Source organism: Rhinolophus sinicus, chromosome X, assembly GCF_036562045.2.
Source record: "Rhinolophus sinicus isolate RSC01 chromosome X, ASM3656204v1, whole genome shotgun sequence".
Classification (NCBI taxonomy): domain Eukaryota; kingdom Metazoa; phylum Chordata; class Mammalia; order Chiroptera; family Rhinolophidae; genus Rhinolophus; species Rhinolophus sinicus.
The window spans coordinates 16,476,580-16,498,382 of record NC_133768.1 but is presented as its reverse complement, the minus strand read 5'-3'; the positions used below and the strand labels follow the sequence as shown (position 1 = coordinate 16,498,382).

General features: G+C 33.7%; 1 protein-coding gene and 1 pseudogene across 7 annotated transcripts in view; both read right to left on the bottom strand.

The window, feature by feature from the left end:
• CNKSR2 (connector enhancer of kinase suppressor of Ras 2) overlaps positions 1 to 21,803 on the bottom strand; it is a 284,901-nt gene that overhangs the window by 200,895 nt on the left and 62,203 nt on the right. For all 7 annotated transcript variants that reach the window (XM_019755412.2, XM_019755413.2, XM_019755415.2 and 4 more), the window contains exons 3-4: positions 20,101 to 20,303; positions 9,742 to 9,829 (exon numbers count right to left, since the gene is read on the bottom strand). In XM_019755412.2, the coding sequence (XP_019610971.1) occupies positions 9,742 to 9,829; positions 20,101 to 20,303 (291 nt within the window). The remainder of the gene's footprint in view (positions 1 to 9,741; positions 9,830 to 20,100; positions 20,304 to 21,803) is intronic.
• Positions 468 to 1,889, bottom strand: LOC109460211 (zinc finger protein 614; annotated as a pseudogene).

Here is a 21,803-nt window from a genome sequence, read left to right as displayed (position 1 = left end):
ATCATCCAAACCCTGGCTTTCTTAGACTCTGCATTTACAGGTTTTCTATTGACACATAACCATTCAATCAGCTAGATATGACTGCTCGAGGCTTTTCCAAATTGAATGTACCAGTTTTTTCCTATGTGTTTTTTTGTGACATAAAATAAGATGTAATCGACCATTGAGGGCATGACCACATTCACTGCATTCATAAGGTTTTGCTCCTGTACAAACTCTCTTATCTGCAGAGGGTGCACATCTGGCAACTGGCTGTCCTGTAGTGACTACATTCCTATCTGCTAGGAGCCTAATCATGTTTAATGATGTCTGAGGGGGGTCACAGAAGGCATTAGCACAGTCACCGTATTAACAGGGTTTTCTCCCGGCAGGAGTTCACTAGTATCTAATAAGCCATGGCCCTTTGTGGAAGGATACTTCACCTTCACTGAATCTACATGTTTATCTCATGTGTATCTTCTTATGTTTCACATATGAGTTCTTTGATGGACAGTGGGCATTGTCTTTGTAGTGAAGGCTTCCCCAGTCACTGCATGTATATGGTTTCCCTCCTGTGTGAATTCTCTGATGTTTAATGAGTCCAGATTTCTGTGAATAGGATTTTCCACAGTCAGTACACACAAAGGGAATCTTTCCTGTGTGAAATCGCTGATGTGCTATGAGGCAAGCCTTCTGGCTGAAGGTCTTACCACATTCAGTGCAGCCATATGGTTTCTCTCCAATGTGAGTTCGCTGATGTATAATAAGATTGCAATTCTGAATGAAACCTTTTCCACATTCACTGCATACATAAGGTTTCTCTCCTGTATGAGTTTTCTGATGTAGTATGAGCTGTGACTTTCTGGGGAAACCTTTCCCACATTCACTGCATCCATATAGTTTTTCTCCTCTTTAGTTTCTCTGATGTGCAATGAGCTCTGCATTCCTGCAGAAGGCTTTACTGCATTCAGTGTATTCATAAGGTTTCCCTCCTGTATTAGTTCTCTGGCATTCAGTTAGCTTGAACTTTCTGGACAATGCTTTCCCACACATATGGCACATGTGATTTACTTCCTGTACTGGTCTTCTGATGTTCAGTAAGCTGAAATGTCCTGAGGAAGGCTTTCCCACACTCACTGCAGGCATTCTCTCCATTGTGAATTTGCTGATGTTCAGTGAGTTTAAACTTCTTGGAGGTTTTCCCCCATACACTACAACCATGGGGTATATTTCTGTATGAATTCTCTTATGTTCTGTGAGCTGAGACTTCTTGAGGAAGGCTTTCAGAATTCCGGACACTCATGGACTTTCTCTATTCTGTGTGTTGGCTGAAGTTTAAGGAATTGTGACAGTCCTGATGAGTTTTCTGCTTTCACAGAACTGGATTTCAGTATGAGCTTGCTCATGATTTGCACAGACACAGGATCTCCCATCTTTATGAAATTCAGCAGGCTCCTTTATGTCGCAGCTTCTACTCTGGTTGATTAAATCTAAATATGACTTCAAAGTTTTTTCATGTAAATCAAACACATCATGACTTGGCCTTAAAGAAAAATGACTTTTGCACTGATGAACAATATTTCCAAATGTATTCTGTTCATAACACTGTTCCATCCTCTTTGGTATATTTCGCTTTTGCAAGTGCCGCAGCAGATGATCACCAACTTCTTCAATTTCTGGATTTGTTTGACTATGGACTTCATCTCACATTGTCCATGATGGTTCTCCTTGTTTCAGTCTGGAGAGGGCATCTGGTTTGTGAGCTTGCTACCCCACTGAAACAAGGTTGCTGTAGTTCTCCAATATCACATCCCAGTACAGATCCTTCTGAGCAGGGTCCAGGAGGTCCACTCCTCCCAAGTGAACTCCACAGCCACATCCTCTACTGTCATAATCTGGGCCTTAGTCATTTTCTTTGTTCAGAAATCTCAGTCTTGGGTCAAGGAGGTCCCACGAAATGACCATAAGCAACTCCAGAATCTTCTTATCTATCCTTTACTTGATCTCTCTTCCTCCTGGGAATCCAGGACTAGGTCACTAGTTTATTGTAACAGGACATAAGTCAGGAAGAGCCAGATGGAAGAGATGTATAGGGGAAGGTATGTGGGAGAGGGCTTGGAGTTTCCATGGCCTTCCAGCATGCCACTCTCCCCAGATCTCCACATGGTCACCAACCCAGAAGCTCTCCAGAAAAGCAACTACCACTTGAATCTTAATATCCCTTTTACAACACACATTCTGTATGACTCACTATTATGCACGGGCCTTTTACCTTTACATGTTCTGAGTTCTCCATTTCCAACTCTAGGTTATTTGAATATGTAGCTAGGGATGGTAAGTTCACAGGTAATCAAAATTAATTTCTGCATTACATGGATATTTCAAAACATCTTCCAGAATATGCAGCACAATAATCTATTTGCCCTACCATGTAAAGAATATCCTAAATTCAACCAAAATCCTTTTTAAAAAAATCACTCATTCTAGAAATAGGTTGTTCTTCATTGCCACGCAACACCAAAAGTAAGCAGAGCATCACTCCTTTAATTTTTCGGTGGAGTAAAAAACTAGCTGAGTTCAAAGTTGCCAAAGGCACTTTTGCTATATAAGGTAACTAAAATTCCCATTTATTAAGCATCCACTAAATGCCAGGTTATCGGCTAGATCAATTTCCAATATGCACAGCAACCCTACAATTATCCAACAAAGTGGTGATCCATTTTAACAGATAAGGACAGAGTATCAGACATATGAAGCAATTTGTGCACGTTTATGCAGTTTGTCAAAAAGCAGAGCCAGCATGATGAACTCGGATCTACTTTATGTCAAAGCCCACTACACTATTTTGGCATAAAATTTAAGAGTAAATGATATAAAATGTCAATTAAGAAGGTAGTATTCATAGAGACGAAATCTAATAAAGTAAAGCATAATAGCTATTGTAAAACTTATAGGCCAAATTTCCTTGCAGAAATCCTTAATGAAACTTTAAAAATCACTTCTACGCTATATCTTATTACAAAATTCTGCAATTTTTTCTTTTAATTTTTATTTTTTAGTATTTACGAATATGTACTCTAAGAATTTAAACCACAAATACCAATTCATTAAGTCCTAAAAAAGCTTTTATTTTCTCTCAGGTATTTACTTTGAGTAAATAACAATCTGATTAAGATAAAACAGGTTAAATTAAATTGAAGCAGGAAAACATCTTTTAAAAGGGCTATACACTCAATACGCTCATTTATATTTTTAATTTAAAAAGCATATTTAAAATACAGTTTATAATTATTTTTTACTTTTATTGATTTGTGCTTGAAATGGTGTAAAGGTAACAGAAGTGATTAGAAAGCACACACATATAATTCAGAGGAAGTTGCCCATCAAAAACAAACATTTTCAGTATTGATCTTTGAAGAATATTTTTTTCCATTTCCTTGAACAAAGATTTAAAGAGAAACAAAATACATCTGATAGGTAAACATGGAACAAAATAAAATAAACTGTCAGAAAGTAAGAATAACAACTTAAAGACATTTAATGTAGAAAAGACCAAAGCAGTAGCACAGTTGTTTCTGGTGTTTAGGTTGGGATGACTGTAACTATTCTTCTTTACAGTTTTCTGCATTTTTAAAAATTAATGAATATTATTATTTTACAAACTTTTTTAAAGGACAAAAATCTTATTTGAACTGTGCAGTAATTTTTAAAAAAATATGGCATAATACTAAATGGAAAAAAGACCATATTTAAGTTACATATGTGTATGTACATGAAAACTGGCTGAAATAAAATAGGCAAAATCATAACGGGTTTTCTTTGGGTGGAAGGATTATAAGTAAGGTTGTTTTTTTTTCTCTTTTCATTACTCCAAATTTTTCTAAAAGTCAGATTTTATTACTTTTATAATTTAAAAGTAGAAAATAATTAGATGAATTATGAGAATGTGCTACATGCAAAACTTTATACGAATACACATAACAAGCAAGGACCATGAAAATTCTCTTTCATCAACATCTAAATGAACTTTCAGTTCTTAGTGTTGATTCTCTCAGTTAAATTTTTTGAACAGTAAATGCTATTTCTTCAAATTTGAGAGAATGGGGAAGGAAAGTGTTGACTATGCAGTAGGTAAAAATTACATACTTTTAATAGATTGATGTTTTAAGAAAGGTCTCTAAAATTTCTTTTTTCTTTGCATTTCTTCTCAAAAGTTATTTTACAAAAAGCTTATGTGAAAGGCTACTGATCTATTCTTTTTCCCCAACTTTCAGCTGGGAATGGCAAGGGAAGGCAATATGCTCTGAACACTATTGAGAAAACCAGTGATACATAAGGACATGGAAAAATGGGTCTAAAAAGGCTGAAAGATGAGCAATCCCCAAGAAAACAGACAGACATTTTAATACATACAATTTAGAGGGGACCATTTCAGGTAAAATTATATCATCAGGACTTGAATTGTAAAAGAAAGTTTTCACTGTGTATTGAACACTTCAAAATCTAACTTTAAATGTTTACCATGTTGAGATTTTTTCTCTCAGCATATAATTCAGGTATCACTGTATATACAGCTAAAGAAAACTAACACCAAATGGAAGGGAAAAAAATCTGTGTACATTTATTATCTAAAACAAAGGTATTATTCTAATTCCTTTTATCAAGTGTCTATTTCTCAGCCATTTTATATATAGTATTACTTTCTCTTTGTTTTTCACTTCACGTTTGTGAACCATTTTAATACATCTAATTTTATTCTTACAATGAAATATAGAATTATTTGTTTATAGATAACAGAAGCAATCACATGGTTTGTTCAAGGTAAAATAATCATGAAGCAAAACGGCTGAGCCTCAAGTCTCTCAATACTCTGTCTCTACCCTCTTTCCCTTACCCCAAATATTCTGAGTCCCACCAGACCTTCACCTTGCAAACCAATACTTTTGTGCCCATTTCTTAACTAGTGACAATCTAATTAATCACTTTTGTGTTTCAAGTGGAAAATATAAAAATGGTACAGTAGGACTAATTTTAGGTTAAGGTGATACCCACGAGGGCAGGCATCATGGCAATTATTTCAATGCTGACAAGAAATGCGTGGGTACCTGTCTCATTTTTCTGATTCAGTTGCTGACAGTGCTCTAAATGAAGTTTCAGTTCTTTGTAAGAATTCTTTCCATTAAGATTTTAAAACTAGTTTCCCTTTCTTTCTCAAATGCATTATTATAACCAAACTTGTGTGGGGAAGAAAGTGTTGGGGGAGCAATCTCTTTAAAAGACTTCAAATATAACTATCTAAACCCATCACAACTAGAAATAAGTAAAACATATTAGATTAAATAAACTCCTCCAAACAGAGCTTGCTAAAGGAAATTTACATTAGCTTTCCCCTCTAATTACTTTAAATATAAGTAGCCAAGATCAGGAAGCACTTTCCACTTACTTCATTGTACCACCCCTTTGAGTTAAGACGGGAAAAGGTTATTTGTGACACTTTATTTTTAGATATTGATCATCTCATCTAGCTGCAAAGGGAATAAAAATAATTAAAGTTGAGTGAAGAATAATTTGAAGTACAGCATATTTCAAAGCATAACTATCATCATAACTTTTCAGATGAGATTTCTTGAAAGCCTCGTAATAAATGCATGCCCTAGATATTATTTTTTTTAAAAAAATCTACACTTTGCTTATTCAAATTGGCCTCTTTTACTGGCAGCTTAAGTTTAATTTCCATCTTCAGATACTGCATATAATTCAAGTGAATGCAGTGATTAATGTGTGTATAATGACTGAATGAGACCATTAGATGGACATCGAGTGTAAACTATGTAGTTTATTTAAAAATATAGTAAGTATTTGTCTATGCTGTGCTCTTTTATCAAAGTAGTATTTCTTCAATGTACATAGCATTAATTTTTGTTTTTCTGCTAACTCAAATTCATTTTAGAAAATTTGGAAAACACAGAAAAGTAGAGTCTAAATAAAACAAAATCACCCATAGTTTCATTACCGAGAAAAAAACACTTAACCTATTTATCTATCATCCTCATTCCTGTTGCTATGATAGGTAACAATAGACCATAGAGCCCAGGAAAGCTTGGTACCAAAGATAGGACATCATACAACAGTAGAAAAATTATGGCTTATTTAAGAGATGATTTACAAACACTAATATGTCATGCCTATAGTTAAGTTTCCTCTAAAAGATACTTGTATGTTTTGTTAGCATTGTACATTTACATAGTGTTTCAGAAGTTTTGTTCACTTTTGTTCTAGCATTGGAAAGTGGTTATGAGGGTCAATACTCTTATCTTAACTAATGAATAAACTGAGATGTAAAATAATGTATATCTCTGGATATTTCTGGGGTTCTTACATGAATAGCAGTGATAGAACTGCATCTTCTACACAGGAGATCAAATAAAAATGAATAACAATTCAAATATTTAATTCTAAATGTTTCTTGGAAAAGTACAAACAATACGTGCTAACCACAGGGGATAACTGGGACGCAGGTCAATTTATTTTAACAAGTATGTAATGAGAACCTACAATATATGAAAATGAGCAAGACACAGTTCCTGTCTTCAAGGCGTTCATAATCTAATGGAAGTCAGATAATTATTATTCCCAGCAGAATATAGATGAGATATGAAATGCTATATAAAGTGAATTTAAAGGATTTTTACCTCCGCCCATACAACAAAAAAATTATAGTTAATTATAGACAAAATGGAATCATAAAAAATAATGCAAAAGTATACTGAAGAATAGAAAGAACAAAGAACAGATAGGAAACAGAAGACAAAGAGCAAGGTGGTATATTTAATCCCAACAATAGCAATAATTACATGAAATACAAATGGCCAAAAGGGGGAAGGTACAAATAGCTGTAGGAAACAGTAAAAGTTTCATGAATGAGGTGGCATTTCCCAGAGGCCTTAAAAGATGGGACATAATTTTAACAGGCAGAGATAAAAAGAGGTATGGGCATGTTCTGAGGAGGCGTCACAACATAAAAAGATGAAAATGGAAGATCTATTTTACCAACAATAAGTCTCGACATGAACTACAGTACAATTAAGATATATGGGAGTACTAAAAGATAAAACTGAAATTATGTTAGGACCATACTTGGAGCCCTTTGAATTCCAAAGAGATGAGTTTGTAATCAATTTGGAAATTAGTGGAAAATTGCCAAAAGTGACAAAATTGGAGTGGGGCTTTGGGATGACCAGTCTGAAAGTGATCGAGTCTGTACTTATAAGTAGATTAAATCAGGATGTCATGAAGATGTACTTTATTAAGAGACACTTCATCTAATGTTTTCTTTAAGGTACAACAGAAAAGACCTAGTTAAAGTAGATGAATTAAGATACTAAGTCAGGTACAAGTTGGGGTGGGGTGGGCAAGGCAAGAACCAAGAACACACAAGTATAGAGGTTTTTGTTTGGAAGCATTTTAAAGGTGACATGGGAAACATGACATGTGATGGGAAAATGAGAGGAAAGTGGGAGAAACTGTGACAAATGTTATGAGCTACTAAACTTTTAAAAATCAGAAATAGGTAATGTTAGAGCAAAATGTTCTAAGAAGGACAAGGCACCTTCAAAACAGAGTATACAGTGGGCGGAGAGCACAGAAGGTCCTACATCCTGAATATATTTGGAGTATTTCAATTATTTGGAGTAATTTTCATAATTCTATGTTGGGTCAAGATGGAATGTATTTAAAAATTCAACCTGTAAAAGCATATCTCTCTATTCTACCTAATGTTTCCTGACTTGTAAATAGCAAAACTTAAACCTATTATGCCTTGAAGTAATATTCCTAAAAGAGTATGTTGAGCCAAATAGTGCATCTATTAAAAGGTCCCGTTGAGAGCATGAACAAACTTCTGAGGACAATATCAGAATGGCATATGTTTTCTGTGAAGGAGTTGTCAATAGCAGGTGTTCATGCATTCTGGAAACAAAAACTGAATCACTGTTACTTAGATGGCAGGTTCTTAAAATAGTAGAACGGGTGGGTTAGTCATATATGGCATAAATTGTACTTCCACCACTGCACAAGTCTCTATAGGAAATCTTAATTCACTGAAAATCATTTCAGCCATTCTTCTGAATGTAACAGCTGAAGGTCAGAGGGACAAAGGTATGCTCTGGAGCCCGTGAGTTCTAAACGTAGAAAACTCTCCATTTCTGACCTCACTGTACTCGTATACATCAAGTTAAAAGCAAGGTAATTTGTTCCCCCAAGGACACTTTGTTTATCTACTTTTGATATGGGAAAACATTAGGTATGTATGAATTAAGTGGAAATGAATACACCTGAGTACTCTCCTTCAATATTTCCAAGAAAACTTATCATAGTTACCATTTAGAATTGCAGTCTTTGTTTATAAGGTAACAAAGAGTTGGCTAACTACTCAAAAGTAAACCTTAAACTGGCCATCCAGATCCAGATGTTTGAAGACACAAGAAATAAAAAACACCCACTGTCTGTCATAACTATGCTTGGAAATGAATTTATTTTGGAAATTTGACATGAGACGGACTGCATTCTCATAGAACTGACAATAAGTATGAGTTTCTCATGTATGACAGGTTGATAAATAAGCAAACTTTTAATTCCCCTGTTTAATTCCATGGTATTTCAATTGTCTTGGTCTCATGTATAAATGAAAAGCTTAAATAATACACATAATAAGTTATCACACATCTTGTCATATAGCAGATAAGTGTTAATAATTATTATCTTATTATGAGTGTTTGTATATAGATTGCCACTAAGCACATATCCAGTATTAATCTATACAGTACAATAGACTATATACTGAAGTATTTAAATCTACATTAATAAAATTTCTTATTTCTTTGAGAAAATACAGGCAATACAAGAAACTGTTAATTATCCCTGGTAATAAAGCACAGGGAATAGGATACATTAAGTCATCAATTTCCCCAGTAATCTTCCATATCATCATATCTCATCCTCTGCTTTCCCTATTTCTGCATCATTGGATAGGCTCACAAATAATGGCAATCAGAGAGAGCAGCAACAGGCTGACATCGGTCTTACACAGAGTGGTGGCTATAGGCCTCAGGCCTCTCAGGTGTGTTTTGTTATTAGAGTTGAATAAATTCTTGCAGGATATGAATTAGTGAATTCACCCCTCTACCATTTCTCCATATCTTATGCGAGGCTTGATTCAAACATTTTTATATTAGCTGCTGCATTCCTGAAGGCATTTGATTTGGGGATCCCTGACTTAGATAATATTCAAAGTAAAAATATAAGGTCATGTAAGTGTGGATCACTGTTAAAGGTTATTATGTATATTTATTTGTGTGTTTACCTATATGAGTGCAACTAATAGCTGTACTGATAAGGAACTAATAGTGTCTTAGAGCAAAATTCTCAGATTATTATCCAAATGGGGCAATTTAATTTTGTGAAAGGCAATACAGTCAACCTCACTGAAAGTGTGAGACTAATACTTACAAACTTATTATAATGGTGCCTCTAAAGGTTCAGTTTAATTTTACATCTTTTGGTGAATAAAATCCTTGTTTATTAGGCAATATGAACAATTTTCCAATGAATAATTACATATTTGGTTTCTTTAGAACCATTTGTCTTTGAACGAGAAACTCCCAAATCAATATCTTATAAACTCTTGGTAAACAGGAATACTTCTCATTGATAGACTATAAAATAACTAATAAATTAACAGAAGGAAAGTTTGTCTGCCAGTACCTGTTGCACAATTGTTGTCAGTTCCAAGCAGAGCTGTATGACATTATTCCTTGTAACTGAATAGTCTGTGACAGCAGCAAATGGTGACCTATGAAAGAAAAAGAAAAATTGTGATTAATAGGAACAGCTTTTGAAAGGTTCCAAAATACAATAGCCTAAAATAAGATTTTGAATAATAGGAAATAAATTGTTCTGAAGTTTAATAGTGATAAAAGTATTCAGGATATATTTAAAGAAAAAAATTGAGGAAAATGCTTGGAAGAAAATTAAATTCTAAAATATGTTTGCTTTTCATCAAATTTCTCTCTTTTTAGTTCTTAATATTTAGAAGTTCTTTGATACTTCTTAAAAGGTCTCTTCACTACATTTAAAATAAATCAACAAAAAAAGGAGTACATTAGGCAAAGACAACACTTTAGCTTACTTTCAAATGAAGCGAAGATTCTGAGAACAGTAACTTCTTGAAATAGTGACGATTAAGAGCTAGCAATAATGATAGCTAACACCAAGGACTTACTATGTGCTAGTTACTGTTCGAAACACTTTACACGTACTAAATAATTTTCACAACTCTTATAAGATAGGTACTATTATTATTCCCATTTTACAGATGAGAAACCTGAGGTAGAGAAATGTTAAGTGACAAATAGAAAGTGCTGAAGCCGGTTTTCAAGCCCAGGAACTCTGTCTCCAGAACCCACCCCACCCCACACACACAAACACTAATATATTGCCTCCATGAACTTACCTAGATTTTTATCATGTACTAAACCAATAATTTATGTCACTTCACATCCTTTTCAAAAGTTGGTATATAAATTTTATATATATATATATATATATACACACATATATATATATACACTTACATGTATGTGTGTGTATGTATGTGTGTATGTTTGTGTATACCGGGGGTGCCAAAAAATGTATACAAGTGGACACTTAGCCAACGTTGCTCAAGCAGTAGTTCGCTGTAATCAGAAGTGTCTGGACGCTGATGGTAACCACTTTGAGCACCTCTTGTAATTGCAGAAGTCAAATGTGACTTGCATTCATCTTTCATGATCAGTATATATCGAGTATTACAATTTTAATAGTTTTTTCCTTTCTTAAAATGTGTATACATTTTTTTGGCACCCTATGTATGTATGTATATGTATGTATATGTATGTATGTATAAATATTCATATATATATGAATGTATACATACTGGTATAAGGCCTATATTTTCAAGATTGTTATAGACAGACAGCAGCAGTCTTTCCTAGCAAGCGTTTTCTGTAGGACACAATGAAAGGCTTTCCAAGCCACCAAATGAATTCACAGTGTCTTTCCATTACTTCTTATCCTCTCTGTTTGTGAACACCAAAGGTTTTTGTGGGGCCAAAGCTTATGACTTGAGAGGCCTAGTTTAAGGAAAAGAAAACAAAATCACAAATATAAAAAAAGATATGAAGGTAAAAATTTAGTCAAGTTACTGGAATCTTAGTGCTTTAGATCTCTATTAATCTCTTTAGGCAATTTACTGGAAATGCTTATACAGAACTGCTTCCTGGTTAGAAACTGAATTTGTCTCTTTTCTAGAAAACTCTACAACTCAAGCACCTTCCACTGTCACAGGGGTCCATATAAGAGAAAGTTCCTTTACTGGTTATATTTAAAAAAAACAGATTTTTCACTTACATATTTTTTTTATTTTGGCCATTCTAATAGCTATGTAGTGGCATATCATCATAGATTTGAGTTTCCTCAAGTTATATATATTCCATATTTATGTTATATATTACCTATATCAATAGTTATCAATATTTCCCTAGTAATTTTCTAATCAGTAATGATGCTGAACATCTTTATATGCGTATCTGCTCAAGCCCTTTGCCCGTTTTCTATTTGGAATCTTGGTATCCTTACTATTGAGTTCAGAGAGTTCTAAATATATTTTGCATCCAAGTCCTTTGTAAAACAGGTGACCTGTAATAGTTCTCAGTCTATGACTTGCCTTTCCATCCTCTTAAATGGGATCTTTAGCAGATCAAAAGCTTTTAATGAGGTCAAATTTATTGACAGTTTCTTTTTTGGATTGTACCTTTAGTGTGATGTCTAAGAAATCTTCGCCTGAACCTAAGTCATTTTTCTTCTAAAAGTTTTATAATTTTATTTTTTACATTTAGGTCTACGATCCATTTTTGAGTCAATTTTTGCATAAGGTGTGAGGTACAGGTTGAGGTTCACTGTTCCCCTATGCCTATGCAAATAAGTGTTCTATCACCATTTGTTGAAAGACTATCCATTCTCCACTGAATTGCTTTAGCTCCTCTGTCAAAAAGCAGCTAACTATACTCATAAAGGTATAGTTCTAGACTCTCCATATGTCTATCCTGCCACCAGTACCACAGTTTTGATTACTGTTATATAATCCTTAAAATCAGGCAATTTCTTTTTCAAAATTGATTATCCCAGTTTCTTTGCTTTTTAACATAAATTTTAGAATCATATTGTATGTAGCTATAAAAAAATCCTGCTGGGATTTTTAAGTGAATTTCGTTAAATCTACAGGGAGACTTGAGGAGAACTGACATCTTTACCAACCTGAGTTTTCTTTTTTCTTTTTAAAGATTTTATTGGGGAAGGGGAACAGGACTTTACTGGGGAACAGTGTATACTTCCAGGCCTTTTTTCCAAGTCAAGTTGTTGTCCTTTCAGTCTTAGTTGTGGAGGGCGCAGCTCAGCTCCAGGTCCAGTTGCCGTTTTTTTCTAGTTGCAGGGGGCACAGTCCACCATCCCTTACGGGAGTCGAACCGGCAACCTTGTGGTTGAGAGGATGCGCTCCAACCAACTGAGCCATCTGGGAGGCAGCTCAGCTCAAGGTGCTGTGTTCAATCTTAGTTGCAGGGGGCGGAGCCCACCATCCCTTGCGGGACTCGAGGAATTGAACTGGCAACCTTGTGGTTGAGAGCGCACTGGCCCATGTGGGAATTGAACCGGCAGCCTTCGGAGTTAGGAGCATGGAGCTCTAACCACCTGAGCCACCAGGCTGGCCCCCAACGTGAGTTTTCTAATACATGAACACAGTATGTCTCTCCATTTATTTAGGTCTTGCTTTCATACATCAGTGTTTTATAGTTTTTACATATAGATCCTATAGAAATTTTGCTAAATTTATATGTAGACATCTCATTATTTTTGAAGCGACTATAAATTGTACCATGTTTTTAATTTTTGGTCTCAATTGTTCAGTTTTAGTATATAGAAATATGATTAATTTTTGTGTATGGACTTTGTATCCTACAGTCTTGCTAAATTCACGTACTGGTTCTAAAAGACATTTTAAAGGTATCTTGGAATTTTCTCCACACAGACACATATTATCTGCAAGTAGGGAAGTTTTATTTTTTTCCTTTCCTGTCTCCACGTCTTTTTATTTCTTTTTCTTACCCTCTGCAATGGATATGACTTCCAATACATTATTAAATAGCAGATGAGAGTGGGCAGCCTTGCCTTATTCCCAATCCTAGGAGGAAAGCATTCAGTCTTCCACAGTGAAGTACACGGTAAAACAATTAGATCTTCAGATTTACTTAATTGAATTTTATTTTTCAACATACCCTAACTCTTATGCTTTAGACACTTTTAAAGTTTTCAGTGATATAAAGATATATACTTGATCTTTTCAAAATAGGATGGTCTTGAAAGGTATTTCAGAAACAATCAGACTCAGGTATTTATTCTAAAAATGAGAGAAAACAATAAACTTCCACTATAAGTAGCAAAATAAACTTCTATAAATAATACTTTCAAACATTTTTAATGATGTTATTGTACAAGGTGATATACAAAGTGATCTGTAAACCTGCAAGTATAGATTGATTTGGCAAAACCATATAAAACTGCAAGAAAGATGAGGTGTGAAAAACAGCAGGATGTAGGTTAAAAATAGGCAAGTAAACCATGCATTGAAAATAAACAGTAAGCTACCAACTGTGATTCATCTCTGAGGTTTTTCCTCTGGGAAAGTTTGCTGTTTCATTCAGGTCAATATTTAAAATGGGAGGAAAAAAGGAATTTTGTTAGCCTTAGATTTTATTTTCATTAAGAAATGTAAGGAGCTGGTTTTTGAAAATAAATCTTATTGAATGGAAGCTCCACTGAAATACTGAAATTGGAATGTTTATGAATTGTAAATATTTTTTCCCTAGCACCTTAACTCTTAAGTCTTAATTCATATGTTTTTCAACGGTATTAAAAGATTGCTCATTGATGCCTTCAAAGTAAAATGATAAATAAAATTTCCATAAATAAAATTCTATATAGCAATTTGAAGTATCAAGAACAAAAACAGAAAAGTGGTACTCTTTAGTATTTGAAGAGAAATACCAATGTGCAAATAAATGCTTAGATATGCTGCATTCCTAAGAAACACTTCCAAAATCCTTAAGAATTAGTCAACGTTCAAAAGGAGATGTAGCATAATGTTCCCTAGGTTCTTCCATGTCGTTGTAAATGGTAAGATTTCATTCTTCTTTGTAGCCAAGTACATTATGCTAAATGAAGTAAGTCAGTTGGAGAAAGACCAAATACCATACGATCTCACTTTTATATGGAATCTAAAGAACTGAATAAATGAACAAAGTAAACAGAAATAGTCTCAGATATAGAGGAAAAACTGATGGTTGCTAGATGGGAGTGGGGTGGGGATGAGGAAGAAGGGGAAGGGATTAGACAGCGTAAACTGGTAACTACAATATTTCCACGGGGATATGAAAGACAGTTTGGGGAATATAATCAATAATGTTGTAAAGATTTTGTAGGGGGTCAGATGGACACTTGTCTTATTAGGGAGACCACGTCATGGACGGTGTAGATGCTTGAAGCTGAAGCTGAATAATACTGAATGTCAACTATAATTTAATATATATATATATATATATATATATATATATATATATATATATATAGTCACAGGATATGGAGTACAGCATAGGGAAGAGTCAATGAAATTGTAATAGACATATACGATGCCAGAGGGGCAACAGATTGGGGGATGGGAGTTATCACTTTGTGAGGGGTGAAATGTCTAACTATTACATTGTTTTGTACACCTGAAATAATAAGTAAATAAAAATAAATTTAAAAAAGGAGATGTAGCATGGAAAGGGAATATGATAAAGGGGAAACAAGAAGGGCTTTGGTATCAGACAAAAATAGATTCAAATTATAATTTTCATACTAGATGAATGGCTTCAGGGAAATTACTTAATGTCTCATGTAAAATGGGGATAATGATACCTGCTTTGTGAGAATTCAGTGAGTTAATATATGTAAAGCATCTAGTTCAGTATCTACAGTTAAATATTTTCGCTTATCTATTTTTTTATTAGTTTCAGGTGTACAAAACAATGTAATAGACATTTCACCCCTCACAAAGTGATACCTCCTCCCCCAATCTATTGCCCCTCTGACATCGTATATATCTATTACAATTTCATTGACTCTATTCCCTATGCTGTACTCCATATCCCATGACTATATATATATATATATATATATATATATATATATATATATATATATTTAATTATAGTTGACATACAATATTATTCAGCTTCAGCTTCAGGTGTACAGCGCAGTGATCAGGCATCTACACCATCTATGAAGTGGCCTCCTTAATAAGACATGTGCCCATCTGACCCCCTACAAAATCTTTACATTATTGATTATATTCCCCAAACTGTCTTTCATATCCCTGTGGCAATATTGTAGTTACCAGTTTATGCTGTCTCATCCCTTCCCCTTCTCCCTCATCCCCATCCACCACCCATCTAGCAACCCTCAGTTTTTCCTCTATATCTGAGACTATTCCTGTTTACTTTGCTCATTTATTCAGTTCTTTAGATTGCACATATAAGTGAGATCATATGGTATTTGTCTTTCTTCAACTGACTTATTTCACTTAGCATAATGTTCTCTAGGTCCATCCATATCATTGCAAATGGTAAGATTTCATTCTTCTTTATAGGTGAGCTGCACTCCATTGTATAAATATACCACAGTTTCTTAATCCAGTAGTCTACCGATGGGCATTTAGCTTGTTTCCAAGTCTTGATTTTCACTTATTCTTTCTTTTCCTTTCTCCTCCCTTCAAGTGACATAAAGTAAAAATTGCAATAGAAACTTATCATATTGCAAAATCCCTCCCAAATGTAATAAAATCAAATTGCATGCAATTTCCCCCCAAAATGCAATAAAAAAATTCATGCTTTTTAAAAAAAGTATTGCTTTTTAAAAATTAAGCCAGTTGCTTTGCATCAAAATAACCACATTTAACCAACAGAATTATACTATAGTGTATACTAAAGGAATAAACTAAGGTTAAAGACCCAATGCTTGAATATCTGATTGCAGTGGTCATTTTAAACTCTCCAAATTAAAGCAAATCTACACTGACAAATCAAAATATTAAGAATTTTTGGTCAACATCAGTTCTATGGAACTTTTAGAATTAAGCACTTACATTAAGTTCTAAGCTCTTTAAAAACAAACAAAAATAAAAAAGACAAGACATATTCTTAATCTTTTATAAAGAAAGCATAGACAGATTAGTTCTGTTCTAGAACTTAAAATGAAACAAACAAAAATATTAACTGAATTTATTTAGAGAAGAGTTAGAGACTTAAATCAAAATTCTGCAAGTTACTAACAAATTTTGTTCATGTTTATTGTTTGATATTATATAAAGGGAAATAAACTGTATATATTTCTCATGTGGCTTTGGTGAACAAGGACAATGAATTATAGAATATTTGTGCTTAAAAGACAGCTTCAAATTGTAGGTCTTATAATCTTATTAAAAAATAAAAAAAAGAAACAGAGGTTAAGTTCAAGGTTACCCAGGGCTTGAGGCAGAGCTGGAACTCAATTCTTCATCAGCCCCCGGCTCTTTTATACTACATCAGGATGTATTTCAGCAGAGATTCACACTAATGGTTATGGAGAACACTGCTCTTTTGGCTTTTCTACCATTGATTGTTTTGTTTCCTGTGTAGTTTGCGGGACACAATGCAACAAGAGGGTGTGAGGAGTGTTGTCTTGCTCTTTTACTGCTACCTAAAACATTTTTTCTTTGAAAGGGATAAAAGTATAAGTTAAATACAAACCCACTAACAATCTCTAATAAAAGTCTGGGCTATGAGTCAAGAAAACAAATAGCCTAAACATTTCATCTGGCACTTATAGATAAAATCCTATCATATTTAAATTGATTTTGGGACCTTCTGAAATGTATATTAGCCAAGAAGCAGTTAAGATATTCATACAACTTGTGGCAAGAGGAGGAAGCAAAGTCAAGCTCCCAAATATAGAAGTAGGACTCATCACTTGCCTTTCCTCTTTTCCATCACCACTAAAAGATTTAAAATCTATGAAAAGGAGGAAGTTAATATGATACAAAACTTGCTCGAATGACAAAACATTTCACAGAAAAATTTCTTCAAAGAGTTCTCACTTTTAACTCACAACCAATTCATGCATTCCAGTTTTCATGAGTTCTAAGTATAAACACTAAACCATTTCTGATAAGGTCACATATATCCTGATTACCTAATCTAACACATACCGTGTTTCCCTGAAAATAAGCCCTAACCGGAAAATAAGCCCTAGCATGATTTTTCAGGATGACATCCCCTGAACACAAGCCCTAATGCGCCTTTTGGAGCAAATCTTAATATAAGACCCGGTCTTATTTTCGGGAAAACACAGTACTTCAGTCCTTACCCTGCCTAATCTCTCAGCAGCATTTGACCCTACTGACCACTTACTTTTTCCTCTAAAACTCTTTACTTCCATCTTAAATGTTCTCACCACACACACACAAGGTAATTAATTATGTGAGGTGATGGATGTTTTAACTAACCCTAATTGTGGTAATCATTTTGTAAAATACATGTGTATGTGTATCAAACTATCACGTTGGACACCTTAAACTTACACAATGTTATATGTCAGTTATATCTAAATAAAATTGGAAAAAATAAAACAACACCAAAATCTCAATTAAAAAAACAACCAACCAACCAACCAACAAAAACCTCTTTACTGCCTTTGCTTCCATGACATCACTCTCAACTAATTTTCTCCTACCTCTCTGGTTATGCCTTCTTTTTTTCCCCGTCAGCTATACTTCTCATCATCCTTCAGTTGATGGTTCACAGAGCTTCTTCCTCAATCCAGTTCTCTTCATTCACTCAAAAGCAGTTTTTGAGCATCTACTATAGGCTAGGAATTCTTCTAGAAAATTGTGTTATCACTGAATAAAGCAAATGAAAATCCCTACTGTCTTCAAGTGTACATCATATAAACAGTAGTCAGACAAAAACAATAAGAATAATATTAAGTAAATTATGCAGTGTGTTAGAAGCATGTGAATGTTATGGAAAACAAATAGCAGGATAAGAAGAATCTACTCCATGACTCGCCTTAGACTACCATATTAATATATCTACAACTTCAACGATCACCTATATTTTAACTATTCCCAAATCTCTATCAACCACGTATCTTTTATGAGCAGCATACTCTAAAGACCTTTTCATTTGAATATTCTCCAGCCATCACAATTTATCATGCCTGACACTCAACTCAACACTTATCTTCCACCATAACCCACTTCTACTGTGTTTCCCTGAAAATGAGACTGTGCCGGACAATCAGCTTTAATGCGTCTTTTGGAGCAAAAATTAATATAAGACCTGGTCTTATTTTACTATAAGACCAGGTCTAATGTAATATAACATCATAACATAACATAACATAACATAACAAAACATAACATAACATAATATAACAATATAATACAATATAGTATAATACCAGGTCTTATATTAATTTTTGCTCCAAAAGATACATTAGAGCTGATTGTCCAGCTAGGTCTTATTTTCGGGGAAACACGATAGAAGATTTTAAAGTTGATCACAAAGGTGTCTTTCTTTCCCCTTCCGAGTAAAAATTTCACTTTTATGATCAAAATGTTAAATTGCTTTTCATTTAATTGATCACCATGCTATGATATAACACAAAATAAGCATTTTGAGAACCTTTGCATTAATGAAAGCAAAACAGATGATTTAAACGATTTCCTTCAGGTTCTTTTTGTCACATTTTCTCTTCCTATGAAACAAGCATAAAACATCCTTGATGGACTTCATGGATTGCTATGTGTGTGTCTACATGTATTTGTGTGTGTGTGTGTGTGTGTGTGTGTGTGTGTGTGTGTACTCATGTGTGTTTGATGTGAATTGGCATTTACTAGGAACATCTTTTTAGATAATAAAAATAATGCCACTATAAAACATTATGTAATATAATAAAATTTCACAACCTATTATAGTGTTCTAGAAGCCATTTAAGTGATTTAATAAACAGCTATATCTGCCATTAAGAAGTAAAAATATTCTCTAATCATTCTATTTATTTATTTAACAAGTACTGATATAAAAAGAAAATATAATGAAATTTGCTAAATACAAACATCGAGGCTGAGCAAATTTACAATTATAGGGTAGATAAAAGTATAAGAAGATACAACTAAAATCAGGTATGCCTTCTTTAAGCTTTCTGATTACTGAGAAGCCTCCTGAAACAAGCGTATTACATTACTTAAGGACTAAACCATATTTTAAATATATTTTACTTATTGATCATTATGTAACTTTGTAAATGTGGTTTAGACAACTATGAGAATTAAATTTTAATGACATCATAATGTGAAAGAAACATGCTGTCTACCAATTAATTATCAAAAAGCTAATAATATATAGCTTAGTGTTCAGATTTGGATTTAATACTATGTTTTATGTTATTATTAATACATCTAAATTTTGATAATATAGAACTAAGTAAAATTACCTTAACTTTTATCTTAAAAACACAAATACCTTATTTTTAATATAAGGCCTCATATTTTTTCAAAAACAAAATACAATTATACATATATATGTCTTCTACTGACATTTATTCAACAAAGAATTCTGGTAAAAGTATATATTATCAGAGTTTCTTATGAAAGACAAATGTATTTGAAATTTTGATTATTTAATCATGTAATAGTATATACTCCATACAAAAACTTTCAAAAATGAAAGAGCTTAGTTTTCTTTAAACAATTACAATCTGTGCTAACATTAAAATGTTTAACCACATATACAATTTTAATCTACCTTTTCCATTTCATATCATGATTAGACAGACATTTGTTACTTCACATTTCTCTACCTGTCCAATCCTTTCACAAGAACCCATTAAATAATATTATATTCAAACTGGTGTCCCAGGAGGATTACTTATGAAACATTTCGAAGATTTTACCTGTCCAACCAGGCAAGTAGACTCTTGGCTGCTCCAATCAGATCCACAACTGAAGTCAGAAAGTCGTTTGGCAATTTTCGGCTGGTTCTCCCATCATAATGGCCACTTCTTCTCCTCCCTGTTATAAAATTCTGTAGATTTTTGGCAGATGCATTCAACTTGTGAGAAAGGGTTTTCAGATTTTCTGTTTCCAAGCCATAATTCTGAATTATAAAAGAGAGAGAGAATAAATATACTTAAAGTTGATATTTTATTCATCCATTAAGATATTTACTGAGTACTTCACTATGTACAGAAAATGAAACTGGTGTTAAGAGCTATAAATGAATTAGATAGGATTCCTGGCCTAGTGGAACCCACAGTCAAGTGAGGATTTGGGGATATATCTTTAGTCTCTGTTTCTGCTATTTCACAAAGTTATATTTTAATTGCAGAATGTTGTCAATATGTTTCTATTGGTTTAGCTATTTCTATTTCTATGTCTAACCACTGAAATTCACTTAAATGCAGACATCATTCTTCCAGCTCATTATACCTTCCAGTCTCTTCATCATGCCCCCCCAACACACACACACACACACACACACACACACACACACACACACACACACCCTTAATTACCACCAATCTATTAGCTCCTTTCTCATTTCTTTCTTCCTTCCTATCTATCCTCTATCATATGATTATCAGTGTATGAGGGTTCCTTTTTTCCACAACCTGTCTGACACTTGTTATTATTTGTCTCATTGATAACTGCCATTCTAACAGGTGTGAGGTGGTATCTCATTGTGCCTTTGCTTTGCATTTCCCTAATAGCTAGTGAAGTTGAACATTTTTTCATACATCTGTTGGCATTTGTATGTCTTCCTGGGAAAAGTGTCTTCCTGGGAGAAGTGTCTGTTTAGGTTCTCTGCCCATTTTTCAACGGGATCGTTTTTTGTTGTTGTTGAGTTGTATGAGTTCTTTGTATATTTTGGATATTAGCCCCTTATTGGAAGGGTTGTTTGCAAATATCTTCTCCCATTCAGTTAGTTACTTCTGTGTTTTGCTTATGGTTTCTTTTGCTGTGCAGAAACTTTTTAGTTTGATATAGTCCCATTCATTTATTTTTGCTTTTACTTCCCTTGCCTTTGAGGTCAAATTCATAACATACTCTCTAAGACTAAGGTCCTCAAGTTTAGGGACTAAGGTCCCTATGTTTTCTTCTATGCATTTTATTATTTCACGTCTTATATTTAAGTCTTTGATCTATTTTGAGTTAATTTTTATGTATGTTGACAAATAGCAGCCTAGTTTCATTCTTTTGCATGTGCTTTTCCAATTTTCTCCGCACTATTTTCTTTGTTCTATGTTACCTATTTGTTCACATACTTGGCCAGTAGCATGTCTGCCAAGAAACAGTCGTGACTCTAGACTGATTTAACATGGCCAGTCTACTCTTAAGGAATTGGTGCTAAGTTCATACTGTTTTTCTCTTTCAATTATATGCATGCAAAAGCATATGAAAGAAAGAAATGAAGGAACACACTTAGCATTTTACAAAATCGGCTTGTCCATATCTTCAGTAGTGGCAGATTCTCATTAAACACTAAACTAAAAATATTCAATATTGGCACCACATATTTTATAATGTCAATGCTGTTTTATTGAGCTCTTAATTTGAATGTAGCAGGTGTTTAGGTTTTATAATACTTCACTTTATA